Source organism: Aquarana catesbeiana, linkage group LG03 (genome assembly GCF_042186555.1).
Source record: "Aquarana catesbeiana isolate 2022-GZ linkage group LG03, ASM4218655v1, whole genome shotgun sequence".
Lineage (NCBI taxonomy): Eukaryota > Metazoa > Chordata > Amphibia > Anura > Ranidae > Aquarana > Aquarana catesbeiana.
The window spans coordinates 320,300,681-320,318,405 of NC_133326.1; the positions used below are offsets into that span (position 1 = coordinate 320,300,681).

Here is a 17,725-nt window from a genome sequence, read left to right on the forward strand (position 1 = left end):
TTTTTCTATTAATAAATATAATGAAACATACCGCAGTAAAAGGTTTAACCACTTGCATCCTACTGCATAATAAATAAATTGGTCAGTATCTCAAAGTCTGTAAAAGCATGGGATATTTTACATATATGTGCATGATTCACAAAGCTTTTTATGTAGAAAAACCTTACAAATAAAAGATTTGTGTTCTGCAGCCTATCCCCATAGACCCACCACATTAGTGCTGGCTCATAGTGCTTGGGCATAAATTGATAGAAACATCAAATTAAAAAAAAAAAAAAAAAAAAAAAGAGCAGGTTTCCCAAAAAATTGTCCAGATAACGTTACAATGTAACATTACATTTTGCATTGTAAGGCTACATTCACACAGCCGTAAAAAAATAAAAAATAAAATAATAAACACACCATATACAAGTATTAATTACAAATCTGAACACAGCTGCATTGTTATCAATGAAGCCATTCACAAAGTTGCGTAAACATGCGCAGGTTCTTAACACAGAATAAAAAAAAAATCTACATCTAAGAACATGCGCTTTACACACTTATGCGTATAAATACAAGTATACACGCGTGTATGTGTGAAAATTAGGTCTAAACAAAAGAAGATAATAAATCATCATTATGTACACATACGCTTCTTTACGTGTTTAAACGCATCTATAAGCAAGTATTTTACTGATCATTACACAGTAACTTTTCTCCTACAAACACAAGTGTGATAACTTCAGTAAAATGTTTACGGCCGTGTGAACGACGCCTAAATTATTCGTAATGGTGGCATTAAGGTTAAAATAGAAAAAGTACTTTATACATTACATTTCAGTATGCTGAAATAATGTGACAGATCTTGAGGCCCCTTGCAGACACGGTGGGCTCCGCCAAGCAGCTCTGCCTGCTCAGCGAGAGATCTGTCCGCTGATCCCCGCTGAGCAGGCAGAAGACAGGTCCGTGTCCACTTAGTTATGCAGAGCAGACACATCCCGCTCTTCTCTATGGGGCGGTCATCCGACTGTCACCCGATCCGCCAGACGGATGGGGAATGGATCCCCATCCTTTTTTTTGTATTTTTTTCACCAGACGCCGGTGGGCATCCACCATTCCATAGAGAGCTATAGATGGTCTGATCGGGTCTGCCTGAAAAACTGACAGGCAGACCCGATCAGTCCATCAGTATGAAAAGGGCTTATTAGGCCAAAAATTGCTAAGTTGTTTACAGAAACATAGTACATCATACAGATGCTGAAGCTTTTGGCTCTAGTGGTCAAGTAAGCTGCAGGAAAGGGGATTTTCTGTGTTGTGGTACCTAGCATAACTCAGAAAATGCCTCCCTTGTTCCTGGCTGGAGAAAAGACAGCAGGGTACAAGGGATGACTTCAAAAGTTACAACAGACACAGACACACGGCAGCTGAGCCATCCTAAAGGCTTTGTTTGGAGGATTTTGTTCACTTCACTGTTTCTGTTAACTGTTTCTCTTATGATTTGAATCACTAGTAATGCAAAAGCAGCTAGAAGGTGGGAAACAGGAGGTCAAATACACCTGTCATTAAACTCTGAATGATCTTAGAAGAATCTCTAAACTGATCTCAAATGCAGGGGGAATACATCTGAAAGCACACTGCATTTGCCAATCAACACAAGCCCTTACATCTGATATGTACGTTGTAATTATTTCATGCAATTTTAACTTTTGTCAAAGTACTTCTTTGTTCTGTACTATCATTTACTGTACAGTGGAACATCAGCCAAATCTTTTTTTGTTTTAAGCAAAGCGAGCAACAGAAAGAAACTCTGCCAGTTTTTCTTGTACCCCCATTGGTGCATGCACACACACAAAGCCTGTAGTTCCACGGTATAAACGAACCCTTTTTTTTTTTGGAAAGAAGAATTATTTTTTGATGAAGACCATTATGAACCATCAACCTCGTATGAAGATAGTGTTAAAAGATTTGTAACTCCACTATATAAAATCAGGCAACTCAGTGACTGGCAATGCACAAGTGCTATATGTGGGATGTAGTTATTATGAAATTATATAATAGGTTTGTATTTCATTTACCTGTGAAAAGAAAACTTTAGGCATGTACACCTTAAAAGGTATTCTTTGGTGGTTTTCACAGCTTTACCTCAAAGATTACCGAGATGCGTATTGATAAATTATGACTTTATATCTGCAAGTACAAAAGCTCCATTACACACAACGTGGATTGAAGCCTGCTGGAGAAACAAGCAGAGCACCTAGAAATCTACAGAATGAACTAGCACAACACTATGCTCCAAGTCATGGCCAAATCCAATTCAAAAACAGACCCTCGCCTTCTGCGGTCTCTGAACCACCATGACAAGCACACTGTATGCAGATTTCATGGCAGATCAAAGGTTTTGAAAACCAACCATGTATCCAACTAAGAGTTCTGGTCAGTTTGGTGAACGTTCAAACCTTAACAGATGCTTGTACATTTAAATAAAAAAATAACTATTTACGTTTTATTGATTCCCCAGATTCCACAGGGAGTAGTATAAACCATTTAAATACGCAATTTTCTGCTAACTACTTTTACAAAACAGAACTGGTGTTAAATATTTTAAATTAAAATTATGTAAAATCAGATAATGGCTTCTTGCTTTTGAATTGTAGACTAGCATTTGTGAGAAATTGAGGAGCCAATAAATCGTCTTAACACGATTACAAATATAAACAGAAAATTTCAGTAAAAAAAAAAAAAAAAAAAAAACTAAAATAAATATATATTCAGTAACAAGGGAATCCAACTCTACCATTAATGCCAGTGAACCAAAAATAGAACATATCTATTTCATGTAATAGGAATATTCCTGCGCTACCCAACTGGAAAAAGAAGGGAAGACAAGAACTCAAAAAAAGGTAAAAACGCACGTATGCGACTGGACAGCTGCATGCACCGAAACAAGGGTCAGACACAAACCCAGAATCGAACTGAGATATAAGAGGGGGAGGTGCTGCACTAACCAGAAGAAAGCCATAAGTCTCTATCTGTGATCAATTTATATATACTAAATAGCATAAAATCGCATCATAAATGAATAAATCGCATAAATGTGTTGACACTAAAAACTTTAACTTTAAGTTTGCTGCACCTACTGGCATGTCATTTGTCATTTAACTGCAGGCCAGCACAGTAGATTTTATATCACCACTGTTGGGACATTTATTTATACCGTTTATTATTCATACTGCTTTGGATTGATTTGTTTGAATTTGTGATATCTAGATCACCTAAAAGTACTGGCACTTTGTATTTTTTTTGCACTATTTATAAGGATATGTTTTTTGTTTTTTTGATTTTATGCATTTAACGTGATTTAGAGATATTTACAATAAGAAGTGTTTTACACCTTTATCCACTTACACATGATGTTGATTATCACGATTTGAATGTTTTTAGTGTCAACACATATTTATGCGATTTATTCATTTATGATGCGATTTTATGCTATTTAGTATATATAAATTGATCACAGATAGAGACTTATAGCTTTCTTCTGGTTAGCGCAGCACCTCCCCCTCTTATATCTCATTTCTATTTCATGGTCTTCCCTTCAGAATTGTTAACACACGTACAACCTTTTCACATGCCGAGGACAATAAAGCTTAGTACACACGGGCCAAATGTCGAGTGGCATGGCCGGTTCAATAGCAACTGACCAACATTCGGCCTGTGCGTGCTGCAGCCGGTCCGACAGAAGGCGGCTGTCTGTCTGGCTTCTGTCGAAGGGGCATGACAGAAAAAGGTCTGCTGATCATCTCCCAATAAGTGGTCTGGGGGCAGGGGGGGTGCCCCCCTGTCAGAACACAATAAAACAGCAAGGAAGAACGCTGTACTAACGTTGGATAGTTAGTACAGTGGCTCCCCCTGAGCTGTCTTTTTTTTCCCTCCATTTAGCCACTATTCAGGTCTGTTGCATTAGGGCAGCACAATAGTATGCGAGGGCCCCAAGGCTAGGGCTACAATGGAAATAAAGCTCTTTATTATCAGTTACCTTATTAGCATTACATTGATTTCAGTGTGCTACAAATTAAATGAACTACCAACAAGCTTATCTGAAACCAAGAACAAATATAATAATATATTCTAGCTAGCTAGTCCTTAAATGTGGTGGCTGTATTGTTTTTTCCACTTTTCAGGATTTTTTTTTTTTACTTTTTTTTTTTTTTTACTCTTTTACTGCCATTAACTCACTTCCTGGGGCTAGGGGGACAACACTATAATGTACCCATGGTGGAACGGCATCCTCATCCTAGGAAAGAAAGTGTGTTAGGACTACAAAAACACCCTCCCTCTACATAACATAGGGGGGAGGTGACATGTGGTCCTAAACACTTCCTGATAACATTTGTTAACACTGCAGAGTGCACAGGACAGAACTGGCTTTCTGGCAGGATCAACAGGTATTTTTTGCACTTCTTAAACAGATATAAAAAAAAAAAATTCAATTGTATATTTACCAGACCAAAAAGGAAGCAAAAAGGGGAATTCAATGTTAGTGTTTAAATATACTTTGAATTTCTCAGTTTAATGGTCTGTGTAACCCTAGCCTAACAAAAGGTCCTAAGTCATAGTACTGTCAGTGGCACAGTTTGTTTCTCCAGCAGGACTTCCAGTCCCACCTTTACACAGCTAGACGAGTATGGGCTAGAGCAGGAGTCTCCAAACAGCAGCCCAAGGGCCAGATGTGGCCCTTTGCAAGCGTTTAGCCAGCCCTTGGGGCACTATTCCTCCCAATGATATGAGGCACTATTCCTCCCCGACACAGACAATGGGACACTGCTTTTTCCACTGATAGCAATGATGGGGCACTATTCCTCCCACTGACACCGACAATGGGGCACCATTCCTCCCACTGATACCAATGATGGGGCACCATTCCTCTCAATGATACCAATGATGGGGCACCATTCCTCCCACAGATACCAATGATGGTGCACTATTCCTCCCACTGATACCAATGATGGGACAATACTCCACCTCCTACTGACCACCAACCCTGAAGCCACATTTATTCTCACCAATGCTGGGCCTAGGACATTTCCTACCACAGCTGGCAACAATTCGGCCCTCCTAAAGCACAGTACACTGGTCCTTTGTTTGAAAGGTTTGGAGACCCCTGGGCTAGAGGAAAGAGCAGCTACAACATCCATATAGCCAATTATACAAAATCAAATAAATGCTTTGGACATTAACTCATTAATATCCTGTGGCAAATGAAAATGTTAAGATGTGCAATAATAAATTAAAAAAAAAAACAAACAAAAAAAAAAAAAAAAACACCTACATACACTGATTACACCCCATCTTCAGCGATGATTTTCTTTAATAAAATGCCTGTGCAGCTAGGAAATTATACTTCTACATAAAATATTGAGTATGAAAAATCCTGAAACAATGCTGTTAAACTCTTAGCACATCAAAAAGATTTAATGGTGAAGAACAACTGAATGAATGCCCATGCTCAGCATTTAAAAAAAATCATAAGGCTTTCAGCTGGTGTGCAATTAAAACACCAATTGTGGTGTTACCATTTCCTTCTACACAGAGATGGTAACAAGGACTATTAGAATCCAATGTAGAAACTTTGCAAATCATTTAAATCATTTCACATAAATCCTTGATGAAGATTAATTCTCTTATAAAACAGATGATATAAACACCCACCGCCTTAGTCAACCCTTGGGTAAAGAGGAGAGCAACAGACTATAAAAGAACACATTACAGGTCCTCCAGCACTAAGGGGGTTAACATGCAGACACCTACTACTAATAAAAAAATTTGGTGATGCCTCAGCTCCCTGAGACAACTGGGCATGTCTTGTACTAGAGGAAGCAGAAGAGATCAGCATACCCCAGCACACAGAAGCACAACCCACCCGTATCATATTTCACTTAAAACTAAATCAGTTAAAAAATAGATCTGTTGAAAGGCATTATATCTAAAGGTTTCCAGACATTGGTAAGAACATTCTCCTTTCCGGTGTGAGGAGAGATGATACACCTCAGGGCTTGCAGCCTGATTCCATCAACCGGGTAAAGCTGCTGAAAAAACCTGGGATTCCTGCCCTTGACCCCCAAACTACACTGAGGGGGAAACAGAGCACAAATATGGGAGTGGTGGTTTAAAAAAAAAAAAAAAAAAAAGAAATAAACAAAAAGCATAACAAACAAAATAAACAAACAAAGGAGATCAAACTAGACACAGTATTGCTACTGGTCAGTAGGAATCTCTCTGTCTGGGTCAGGTTTGGTGGTCTGTCCAGGTGACGGAGTGTGAGAAACAGTGGGGATTAACGGGTGTGAGGCAGCCACCAGCGCTTCCACTGTAGCTGGGTGTCCCGAGGCAGCTACTCCAACAACTCCTGGGGGAAACCTGCAATGAGAGATAGCATCAAAACTATGAGAAAGAAGCTCCAACTATGCCAGTAGGAAATGCACAGCAGTAGCAAAGAGATTCTCAAAAAATAATCAATAGTAATGCCTAAGGCGCATGTCACACTAGCAACAACTTGCCAATTTCGGGATCATTAGGAGACCACACCTTCTCCTGATGTTGCTTCCTTGCTGGCTGGTCCAGTGAAATGTTGATCTGACACAGCTTCCTTGCTAACAAGCAAGGGATCCACCCAGAAGCCTGACCGGCAGCTGGCTCAGCCTCACAGCGGACAGCCTGAGCCAGTCGCTCCTGCCCCTTCTCCAGTCCAGTGCTCCAGTGAGCACTGGCGGGACAAAGCAGAGAGGGGTGACTGACATCTAAACTGAGTAATCAGTTCTCATGTCACTGCATCAGACCAATACTGCAGCATGGAGGCGAGTATGTATGTTGTTTTAGAATCCCTCACTTCACTTTTACTTCTGAAAACCTTAAAAAAAAATGCATTAACCACTTCAGCTCTGGAAAATGTTACCACCCTTATGACCAGACCATTTTTTGCTATTTGGCACTGCGCTACTTTAACCGGGGATTGCGTGGTACGCAAACAAAAATTTATATCATTTTTTTTCCAACAAAGAGCTTTCTTTTGGTGGTATTTGAGCACCACTTGTTTTTAATAATGAAAGAAAAAAAAAAAACAAACATTTTTGAAAAAAAATAAAAATAAATTATACAGATATAGTACTTTGTTATAAAACACATCCAATATAACAATTCAAAAATCAAAATTTCTTCACACAGTATCTCACAAAAGTGAGTACACCCCTCACATTTTTCTAAATATTTTATTGTATCTTTTCATGTGACAACACTGAAGAAATGACACTTTGCTACAATGTAAAGTAGTAAGTCATATATACAGCCATTAATGTCTAAACTGCTGGCACCAAAAGTGAGTACACCCCTAAGTGAAAATGTCCAAATTGGGCCCAATTAGCCATTTTCCCTCCCCAGTGTCATGTGACTCGTTAGTGTTACAAGGTCTCGGGTATCAATGGGGAGCAGGTGTGTTAAATTTGGTGTTATTGCTCTCTCTCTCTCATATTGGTCACTGGAAGTTCAACATGGCATCTCATGCCAGAAGAACCAGGATCTGAAAAAAAGAATTGTTGCTCTACATAATGATGGCCTAGGCTATAAGATGATTGCCAAGACCCTGAAACTGAGCTGCAGCGCGTTGGCCAAGGCCATACAGCGGTTTAACAGAACAGGTTCCACTCAGAACAGGCCTCGCCATGGTCGACCAAAGAAGTTAGGTGCACGTGCTCAGCGTTCTATCCAGAGGTTGTCTTTGAGAGATAGATGTATGAGCGCTGCCAGCATTGCTGCAGAGGTTGAAGGGGTGGGGGGGGTCAGCCTGTCAGTGCTCAGACCATACGCCGCACACTGCATCAAATTGGTCTGCGTGGCTGTTGTCCCAGAAGGAAGCCTCTTCTAAAGATGATGCACATGAAAGCCCGCAAACAGTTTGCTGAAGACAAGCAGACTAAAGGACATGGACTACTGGAAGAAAAACTTGGATAAAATTATTTGGTTCAGATGGTGTCAAGCGTTTATGGCGGCAACCAGGTGAGGAGTACAAAGACAAGTATGTCTTGCCTACAGTCAAGCATGGTGGTGGGAGTGTCATTGTCTGGGGCTGCATGAGTGCTGCCGGCACTGGGGGGCTACAGTTCGTTGAGGGAACCATGAATGCCAACATGTACTGTGACATACCGAAGCAGAGCATGATCCCCTCCCTTCGGAGACTGGGCCGCAGGGCAATATTCCAACATAACGACTCCAAACACACCTCCAAGACGAGCACCGCCTTGCTAAAAAAGCTGAGGGTAGAGGTGATGGACTGGCCAAGCATGTCTCCAGACCTAAACCCAAATTGAGCATCTGTGAGGCATCCTCAAACGGAAGGTGGAGGAGCGCAAGGTCTCTAACATCCACCAGCGCCGTGATGTCCTCATGGAGGAGTGGAAGAGGACTCCAGAGGCAACCTGTGAAGCTCTGGTGAACTCCATGCCCAAGAGGGTTAAGGCAGTGCTGGAAAATAATGGTGGCCACACAAAATATTGACACTTTGGGCCCAATTTGGACATTTTCACTTAGGGATGTACTCACTTTTGTTGCCAGTGGTTTAGACATTAATGGCTGTGTAGTGAGTTATTTTGAGGGGACAGCAAATTTACACTGTTAAAAAAAAGCTGTACACTCACTACTTTACATTGTAGCAAAGTGTCATTTCTTCAGTGTTGTCACATGAAAAGATACAATAAAATATCTACAAAAATGTGAGGGGTGTACTCACTTTTGTGAGATACTGTGTGAAGAAATTTAGATTTTTGTGAGATAATATACATATAGGCCAAAGTGTATTTTGCTACGTCTTTGGTTAAAAAAAAAAAAAAAAATCCCAATAAGTGTATATTTATTGGTTTGCACGAAAGTTATAGTGTCTACAAACTATGAGATATATACTGGAATTTTTATTTTATTATACTAGTAATAGCAGTGATCAGCCACTTATGGCGGGACTGAGGGTAATCTGACACTAACACTTTGTGGGAACTGACTGCCAGTGACACTAATACAGTGATCATTGTTAATATACACCGACACTGTTCTAATGACACTTGTTTGGAAGGGGTTAACATTTGGGGCAATCAAAAGGTTAACTGTATACCTGGAAATGCAGAATCACAATTATATACATGATTTCTGCGCAGCCAGCCCACACTGTAGCAGTAGAACTACAGTGTGCAGTCAGCAAGTGGTTAAAACAAAATATTCATGTCACCAGAATGAAATAATTTTTACTGTTTACCAAACAAGTTCTATTGACCAGGTTTTATCAGTTTATCATATGCTTGTAACCTTTTAATCTACAAGAAATCTCAATATGAAAACTAAAGCTCACCACACATTACAATCTGATTGTACAATCTCCTTTAGATCTACCATGAACTATGTAGCTCAAGGGCCCTGCCTGATTGGATACTTTAGGAAAGCCTTTATATTACATAAATATGGTAAACCTAAAGTTGATTGTACAGCCCAATTTTAACATGTATGATGACCCTCAGATAAGTACATAAAATCTGCTTAAAAATGAATGGATTCACATGATATGGAAGCTTGCATGTTTTATTATGAAGACGCATAGGGGTAGTGGACTACACTAAATTAATATTTCCAGATAACTACTTGAATTCCACTTACCTATATCCTGCTGCTGCCCCCCCATTAAGCTCTGGATGAACAGACTCCATTCCTGACCACTGTGCAGCTGCCATCAAATACTCCTTATTTACACAATTTCTCAAGCAATCTGGAATTGGACCTGCAAAAAAGGGGAAATCAAAGTCCATGCTCAAAGAAAATAAAGTACGATAAATATTAAACAATGCTGCATATACTTTTTAACAATTACATTTTCTTTTTTTTTTTTTTATATATACCTGCAATGGCTCTACGAACTTCTTTAGCTGCCTCTTCTCTGGCTTCAATTGAAGCGTGCTCACTGTACCAAGCAGTATGTGGGGTACAGATCAAATTAGGGGCATCTTTTAAAGATCCCTGAGAAAAGCTAAAAGGTGGACATTGAATCAGAGTAGTAATGCTTTGCCATTATTTATCAGAGTGAAAAAATAAATATATCAGCTTAGAAAACAAAAAATACACACCTAAAAGGTTCAGACTCATGGACATCCAGCGCAGCACCACGGATTCGGCCATCTTTTAAAGCCTGGGCTAGCGCTTTCTCATCCACAAGTCCTCCACGAGCTGTGTTTACCAAGAAGCAACCCTGCCTCATCTGTATAAAATGTAAAAACAAAAAAACTAAAAATGTAAGGAGAGCGCACAACACAATTATTGAGCAAGCACAGAACTCCACATTGTTTTTACTAAAAACATCCAAGGGATTTTTTACCAACACGGGTTTAACCATTTAAGCTCCGGAAGGTTTTTTTTTTTTTTTTCACAAAAATAGAGCTCTTTTGGTGGTATTTGATCACCATTGTTTTTTTGTTACCTTTTATTATATAAAACGAAAAAAAAAAAAGACTAAAAATTGATGAAAAAAGAAAAAACAAACAAAAAGAACCAGTTACACTTACCGGTAACGGTGTTTCTGGGAAGTCTTCCAGAAAACCGTTACCGGTAAGTGTAACTGGTTCTTTTCTCAAGTCGTCTTCCAGGACGGCACCCTGAGAGAAGAGCAAGTAGCTCAGGCCTACCTTTAGGGCGGGACCACCGCTTGCAGGACCTTCCTGCCAAATGCCAGGTCCTGAGGAGATAGTAACTCCACTCTATAATGCCTCAGGAACGTGTTCTGGCTTGACCATGTAGCGGCTCTACATATCTGCTCCAACGAAGCTCCAGCCCTTTCCGCCCAGGAGGTTGCCAGAGATCGCGTGGAATGCGCTCTAAGATTTCTAGGAGCTGCTTTACCTGACTGCTCATAGGCATGGTATGTTTAATCCATCTAGCTATAGAAGCCTTGGATGCCTGTTGGCCCTTCTTTTGGCCAGAAAAATTAACTAAAAGATGGCTGGACCTTCTGAATTCTTTAACCCTTTCTAGGTAGGATAATAAACAGCGTCTGACGTCCAGACAATGAAAAGAAACTTCCCCTTCACTTTTGGGGTTACTACAAAAAGGAAGGCAGCACCACTTCTTGAGGCCTATGGAACTTTGATGCTACCTTAGGGAGGTACAGGGGGTCCTGCCTAAGTATAACCCTGTCCTCGAATAAAGAAAAAAATGGTTCTTTAATAGAAAAAGCCTGAATGTCACCTACTCTCCTAGCTGAGGTGATTGCTAGTAAAAAGGCTGATTTAAAGGTCAGGATCCTAAGGGGGATCTGATCTATCGGTTCAAATGGGGCCTTTGTTAACCCCTCCAGTACTAGTGTAAGGTCCCAAGGAGGACACCTGGACATTTGAACAGGGGACAACCTCTCCCTGACCAAGAGAAATCTCTTGATCAGGGGGTGTAATGCCAAACGTTTCTCAAGGAAACAGGACAAGGCTGAAACCTGCGCCTTAAGGGTCTTGGTTGCCAAACCTAGATCTGCTCCATCCTGGAGAAATTCTAAGATAGCAGGGATCTCTCTTTGAGAAGTCCCTCTCTCCTGGCACCAGCGAGAGAAAATCGCCCAGGTCTTGGCGTAAATACGCCTTGTGACTGGCTTCCTACTAAGGAGCAGTGTATCCACTACTCTGTCCGACAGCCCCTTCTCCCGCAGGTTCTGCCTTTCAAGAGCCAGGCCGTCAGCTTGAAGAAGCTGGGGTCTGGGTGGCGGACAGGACCCTGAAGGAGAAGATCGCCCCGGACCGGGAGGTGAAGCGGTGGGGCTATGGACCAACCCTGCAGGGTTGGAAACCAGGCTCTCTTGGGCCACCAAGGGGCTATTAGAATCAACTTGCTTTTCGAGAGGAACAGTTTTTGAAGGACCCTCGGAAGTAGTCCCAGAGGGGGAAAGGCATAGGAGAGTCGGAAGTCCCAGACCTGTGCCAACGTGTCTATCCCCTCTGAGCCTCTCTCTCGAGCAAGGGAAAAGAATCTCTTTACCCTTCTGCTCTTCCTGCGGGCAAAGAGATCTATCTCTGGAACGCCGAATTGCCGACTTACCAGGGAAAAGACCTCTGGATTCAGTTCCCATTCCCCCTGCAGAATCGGCTGCCGACTGAGGTAGTCTGCCTTTACATTTAATGTCCCCTTTATGTGGACTGCGGAGATGGAAGGAACCCGACTTTCCGCCCAGGACAGGATCTCTGCAGATAGGGATAGGAGTGCTGTAGATCTGGTACCCCCCTGATGATTCAGGAACGCCACTGCCGTGGCATTGTCTGACAAGACCTGCAGCTCCTGGCCCCTGATCCTTCCCTCGAAAGCCTTTAGTGCTTCTCCTATGGCCAACAGCTCTCGAAAGTTGGAGGAGGCCCTTCTCTGTTCTGAATTCCAGGACCCCTGAGCTATTAGTACCTCTAGGTGGGCTCCCCACCCCCAGGAACTTGTGTCTGTAGTTAACCTGAGAGGCTGAAGTTGGCTCCAAAGGAGGCCCCCTTGAAGCCTCTGAGGAAGGAGCCACCAGTGAAGGGAGTTCTTTACTTCTACCGGAATGGCTATCTCTATGTCCAGAGAGTCTCTTCTTCTGTCCCAAGAGGATAGAAGGAAGTGCTGGAGGGGCCTGGAGTGTAGCTGTGCCCAAGGAACTGCTGGGATAGCTGACGTCATTAGACCCAGAACTCTCATGATACCTCTGTAGGAGATGGTGCTTGCCTGTAACAGCGACCTGACCGCTGATATGAGGCCCTCTACCTTGCCCTGAGGTAGAATTAACTTTTGTTCTGAGGAGTCCACCAGGAAACCTAGATACAACTTTGTCTGAGCAGGAGTCAGTGAGGACTTTTCCCTGCTGACAATCCATCCCAGGTCTTCTAAGGTCTGCATTACTCTGGATAGATCCAGAAGTAGTTGATCCCGATTTAGACTGTAAATCAAAATGTCGTCCAGGTAGGGAATCAATGCCACTTCCTGGAGGTGCAAAAAAGCCACCACCTCGGCCATGACCTTTGTGAAGACTCTCGGACTGGATGCCAGTCCAAAGGGGAGGGCTGTGAACTGCCAGTGTTGCACTCCCTCTGGAGAGGCGATCGCAAATCTCAGTAAGCTTTGATGGCCCTGAAAAATGGGAACATGAAGGTAGGCGTCTTTTAAATCCAAGGTCACCATAAACACTTCTTTGAGGAGATGTCTCCTGAGGGAATAGACACTCTCCATGCGGAACTTCTTGTAACGAAGAAAAACGTTGAGGTTCCTTAGATTTATAATAAGACGATACCTTCCTGAGGGTTTTGGTATCACGAAAATGTGGGAATAAAACCCCTGACCCTGCTGGTCCACTGGAACAGGTATTATAACCTCCTGACTGGCCAGCTCTCTTATATTCTGAAGGATTCCTACCACCTTGCAGGGATCCCTGGGAAGGTAGGTCAAGAGAAACTTGGGGGGTGGAGGGGAGAGAAATTCCAATCTGTAACCCTCTCTTATGATCCGAAGTACATAGGGGCTTTGGGTGATCCTTTCCCACTGAGAGGCAAAGTGGGAAAGTCTGCCCCCTACCGGAAAGTCATTTGGGGGTCTTGTCAACTGACTTCTGGCTGGAAAAGAGAACGCCAGTTTTTTGTTTGTCTTTTCCTGCGCCCCAACATCTATTAGGGGAGACCTTTTTCTCTGAGAAGCGATTCCTTGCCTGGGGGCCACGAAAAAACCGCTTCCTCTCTCTCCTAGGTTTAGTAGGAAATTTTTTCCCCTTCTCGGTAGATCTGGCTAGAGCCTGATCTAGGCCAGCACCAAAAAGGAGCGTCCCTTCAAAAGGGAGACCACATAGATGGGTCTTGGATGAGCTATCCCCATCCCAGGTTTTAACCCAAAGGGCTCGCCTGGCTGAGTTTAGTAAGGCACCTGTCTTAGCGGTTGTATGCACTGTCTCAACCGCAGCATCTGCTAAATATGCGACAGCATTCCCTATGACCTCCAGAGAATCCAGGACCTCCTTGGATTTTGAGGTTCGGGATACGTGGTCCATTAATTTACAGACCCACGTGTCGGCATTCCTCGCGATGCAAGCTGAGGCCAATGCGGGGCTCATAGCCGCAGCGTTAGCTTCCCAGGCTCTGCGTAAAATGGTTTCAGCCCTGCGATCCATTTGATCCTTTAAGTTACCGGTATCTTCAAAGGAAAGATCTGACTGCTTAGAGACCTGTGCTAAGGAGGCGTCTAGTCTAGGAGTTTTGAAAAACTTTTCCTCATTCTCCTCAGAGAAGGGGCATCTACGCTCCAGGTTTTATATTTCAGAAGCCTTCTTTCTGGTTCTTTCCATTCCCTTAAGATGACTTCCTTAAGGGCGGAATGTACCGGAAGGACCCTGGCCTGAGGTTTAATCAAGCCTCTATACATCCTATCCTGAGCGGACACCTGTGCAGCAGGCTCCTGAATCTCTTCTGAGGCATAAATAGCTTTCAGAAGATCTTCCATGTCGTCGGCAGAAAATATATGTCTGCTAGACCTGGATTCCTCCCTCCCATCCTCCTCTTGGCTGTCCACCACCCCTTCATCAGAAAACTCCTGATTAGGAACTTCTAAATCACACTCTTCCTCTGAATCGTGGGGGAGTGGATACTTCAGTACCTCCACCCGATACCTCCTAGAGGAGGCGGAGCTCTCCTGGGAAGAGGCATCCTTACTAGAGTGAGCCTCTGAATCCCTAGGCTTAAGGGTGGCCTGAAAAGACTTTAAGGTGGACAGCATCTCAGTTTGCACAGTAAGAAATTCCTTCATTATCTGAGATGTCTCCTTCCCTGTCAACTTCTGTATGCATTTAAAACAGAAGGGCTTTGGATGTTCTGGGGGTAGCCTGTCATTACAGTTCCCACATCGTTTAGAGCGGGTGGAGGATTTCACAGGACGGCTGGCAACCTCACGGGCAATAGCGTCGTCCCCTGAAAAAAACACACAGGCATACACTGTGAGAGTCGGAGGAGAAGAGTTGGGGTACCCTCCCCCTCTAAACCTCCGAAGGCCGGTCAGACTCACCCCCTGTGGTCTCTTCCATGGCCGCAGACCCTGCAGGTCTCTCCTTCTCATGTTCCATGCTACTTCCAATCTCTCCCTGGAGGTGCTGCATACAGGAACGCAGAGGAGACATGGGCGCCTGTTCCCTGTGGCTTTTTATATCCTCTGTATGCTGGCTGCAACTCGCCACCGCCATCTTGCCGAAGACAGGAAGTGATACAGGACCTGAGGTCACTTCCTGCTGCAGCCCTTCCCACTCCCTCCTCTTAGAGGAGGAAGTGATGTAATTTCCTGATCTTCAGGAAAATGGTGCTGAGCTACACTCAGCAAGGTCCCTGGAAGAAAAGCTCTCCAGGTAGAGCTTCTTGCCGCGCGACCTCCCGTGAACGGTCGGTGGACAGGCGGACGAATGGCAGCCCTGGCCAGACCCCAGAACGGGTCCCAGACTCACCTCCTGTGGTCTTGTAGCCAGTAGAAGGAAAACCACCAACTCCTGCAACTGCGCGGCCACCGCACAGGTAAGGAAGGGCAACAGGAAATTTGGCCCCTGAAGTTCTGGGTACACCACCGCACCCAGGGTTCTTCAGCACTCGGGGGGGGGGGGGCTCTTCCATGGAAAGAAGCACGGTCTGCTGCCTCCCCCCCCCCCCCCGAGACACGGATTGGGAAACCCCCCAGGAAGGATGAGAACCATCCGGCCGGACCCAGAGGCTTCCCAGGCGTTTGGTCCGGCTCCCAGGGGGAGACCACCAGCCCCAGGCTTTTAGGTCAACAGAAAAATAACAAACGGTTTCGCTGTGGGGAAACACAATCAAAAACTGAGGAGCATCGGGAGGGGCGGGGGCCTTTAACCTATTGATTGATTGTGTTTCCTGTCAGGTGGACCAGTCATCTCTCAGGGTGCCGTCCTGGAAGACGACTTGAGAAAAACACATTTTTTACTTTGTTTTAAAACATATCCAGTAAAAGAAAGAAAAAAAAAAAAAAAAAATCTACGGTAATTTCGTCATAAATTTATCCCAAAATGTATTCGGCTTCATGTCTTTGGTATGGTATGCTATATCTTTTACACAAAGCAGTATATTTATTGGTTTGTGTAAAAGATAAAGCGTCTACAAACTATTGCATTCATACTGGAATTTTTATACGTGCAATGCCGGAGATTAACAACTTCTAGTGTGGCTGATAGTACGGCAGGCAATCTGGGCTCTGGGCTGTGACCCATTGACAAATTTCCAATGCATCCAATTACAGAGGGAGTCGGCCAGGGGGATGCGCGTGTCCTGAACCCGTGAGACAATGCCGGCATACAGATATGCAATTATGCCTGTACAAGCCACCCACATGGTCAGCAAGTGGTTAATTATTCCAGTATATCTATTAGGGGTGTTTAAATTAATCGTCGCATCGATGCATCGCGATTTAGCCTTCAAAAATTTTGCATCGATGCAAAGACCAGCTGAATCGCGATTGCCCAACTGATGTCATCCTGACACGCCCTGCCTCTCCGCATGTCATCCAGTGCGGGGCTGGGGGGACGGAGGACTGCGGGGGGTGGAGTCCTGTGACTTCTGAGGAAGGTGGAAAGAAGAATAAGTAGCTCCGTATGACGTCGCCTAGGAGGCGGGTTTGGGAGGTCCAGAGTCAGGAAGAGGGCGGAGTCTGTGGTCGGTAATAGAGAAGAGAAGGGTCAGTGTCTAGTGATGTTAGGAGCTGGGATGGAGCCCCGTACTCATCACACTGATCGTCCTCAGCGGCGAGTCACCTCATCACACAGCCTGACTGCCTCATGTGTGATAAAAGGAACTACTGCAAGGGGACACCGACCTGTCTACACAGCTGTATTATGCGCCCACCCCCCCCCCCCACATGTATACTACTGTACAACCCTCCCCATCTACAAATGCACCTGTATACTGTACACTCCCCTGCCCCCCCACACACACACCTGTATACTGTACACTCCCCTGCCCCCCCACACCTGTATACTGTACACTCCCCTGCCCCCCCACACCTGTATACTGCACACTCCCCTGCCCCCCCACACCTGTATACTGCACACTCCGCTGCCCCCACCCACCTATATACTGCACACTCCGCTGCCCCCACCCACCTATATACTGCACACTCCGCTGCCCCCACCCACCTATATACTGCACACTCCGCTGCCCCCACCCACCTATATACTGCACACTCCGCTGCCCCCACCCACCTATATACTGCACACTCCGCTGCCCCCACCCACCTATATACTGCACACTCCGCTGCCCCCACCTATATACTGCACACTCCGCTGCCCCCACCTATATACTGCACACTCCGCTGCCCCCACCTATATACTGCACACTCCGCTGCCCCCACCTATATACTGCACACTCCGCTGCCCCCACCTATATACTGCACACTCCGCTGCCCCCACCTATATACTGTATACTCCGCTGCCCCCGCCTATATACTGTACACTCCGCTGCCCCCGCCTATATACTGTACACTCCGCTGCCCCCACCTATATACTGTACACTCCGCTGCCCCCACCTATATACTGTACACTCCGCTGCCCCCACCTATATACTGTACACTCCGCTGCCCCCACCTATATACTGTACACTCCCCCCCCACGCACACACACACACGCACGCACACGCATCTCTTGACGTCATCCCAGCACGCTGTCTCTCCTCTCATGTCTGCC

At 44.4% G+C, this 17,725-nt stretch overlaps 1 protein-coding gene across 5 annotated transcripts in view; it reads right to left on the bottom strand.

Moving 5' to 3' along the window:
- Positions 1 to 624: 624 nt before the first annotated feature.
- Positions 625 to 17,725, bottom strand: part of LOC141132231 (C-terminal-binding protein 2) — a 38,731-nt gene continuing 21,630 nt past the window's right edge. For all 5 annotated transcript variants that reach the window (XM_073620410.1, XM_073620406.1, XM_073620407.1 and 2 more), the window contains 4 exons: positions 10,137 to 10,267; positions 9,912 to 10,039; positions 9,673 to 9,793; positions 625 to 6,399 (listed from right to left, as the gene is read on the bottom strand). In XM_073620410.1, the coding sequence (XP_073476511.1) occupies positions 6,237 to 6,399; positions 9,673 to 9,793; positions 9,912 to 10,039; positions 10,137 to 10,267 (543 nt within the window). In that variant the 3' untranslated portion in view covers positions 625 to 6,236. The remainder of the gene's footprint in view (positions 6,400 to 9,672; positions 9,794 to 9,911; positions 10,040 to 10,136; positions 10,268 to 17,725) is intronic.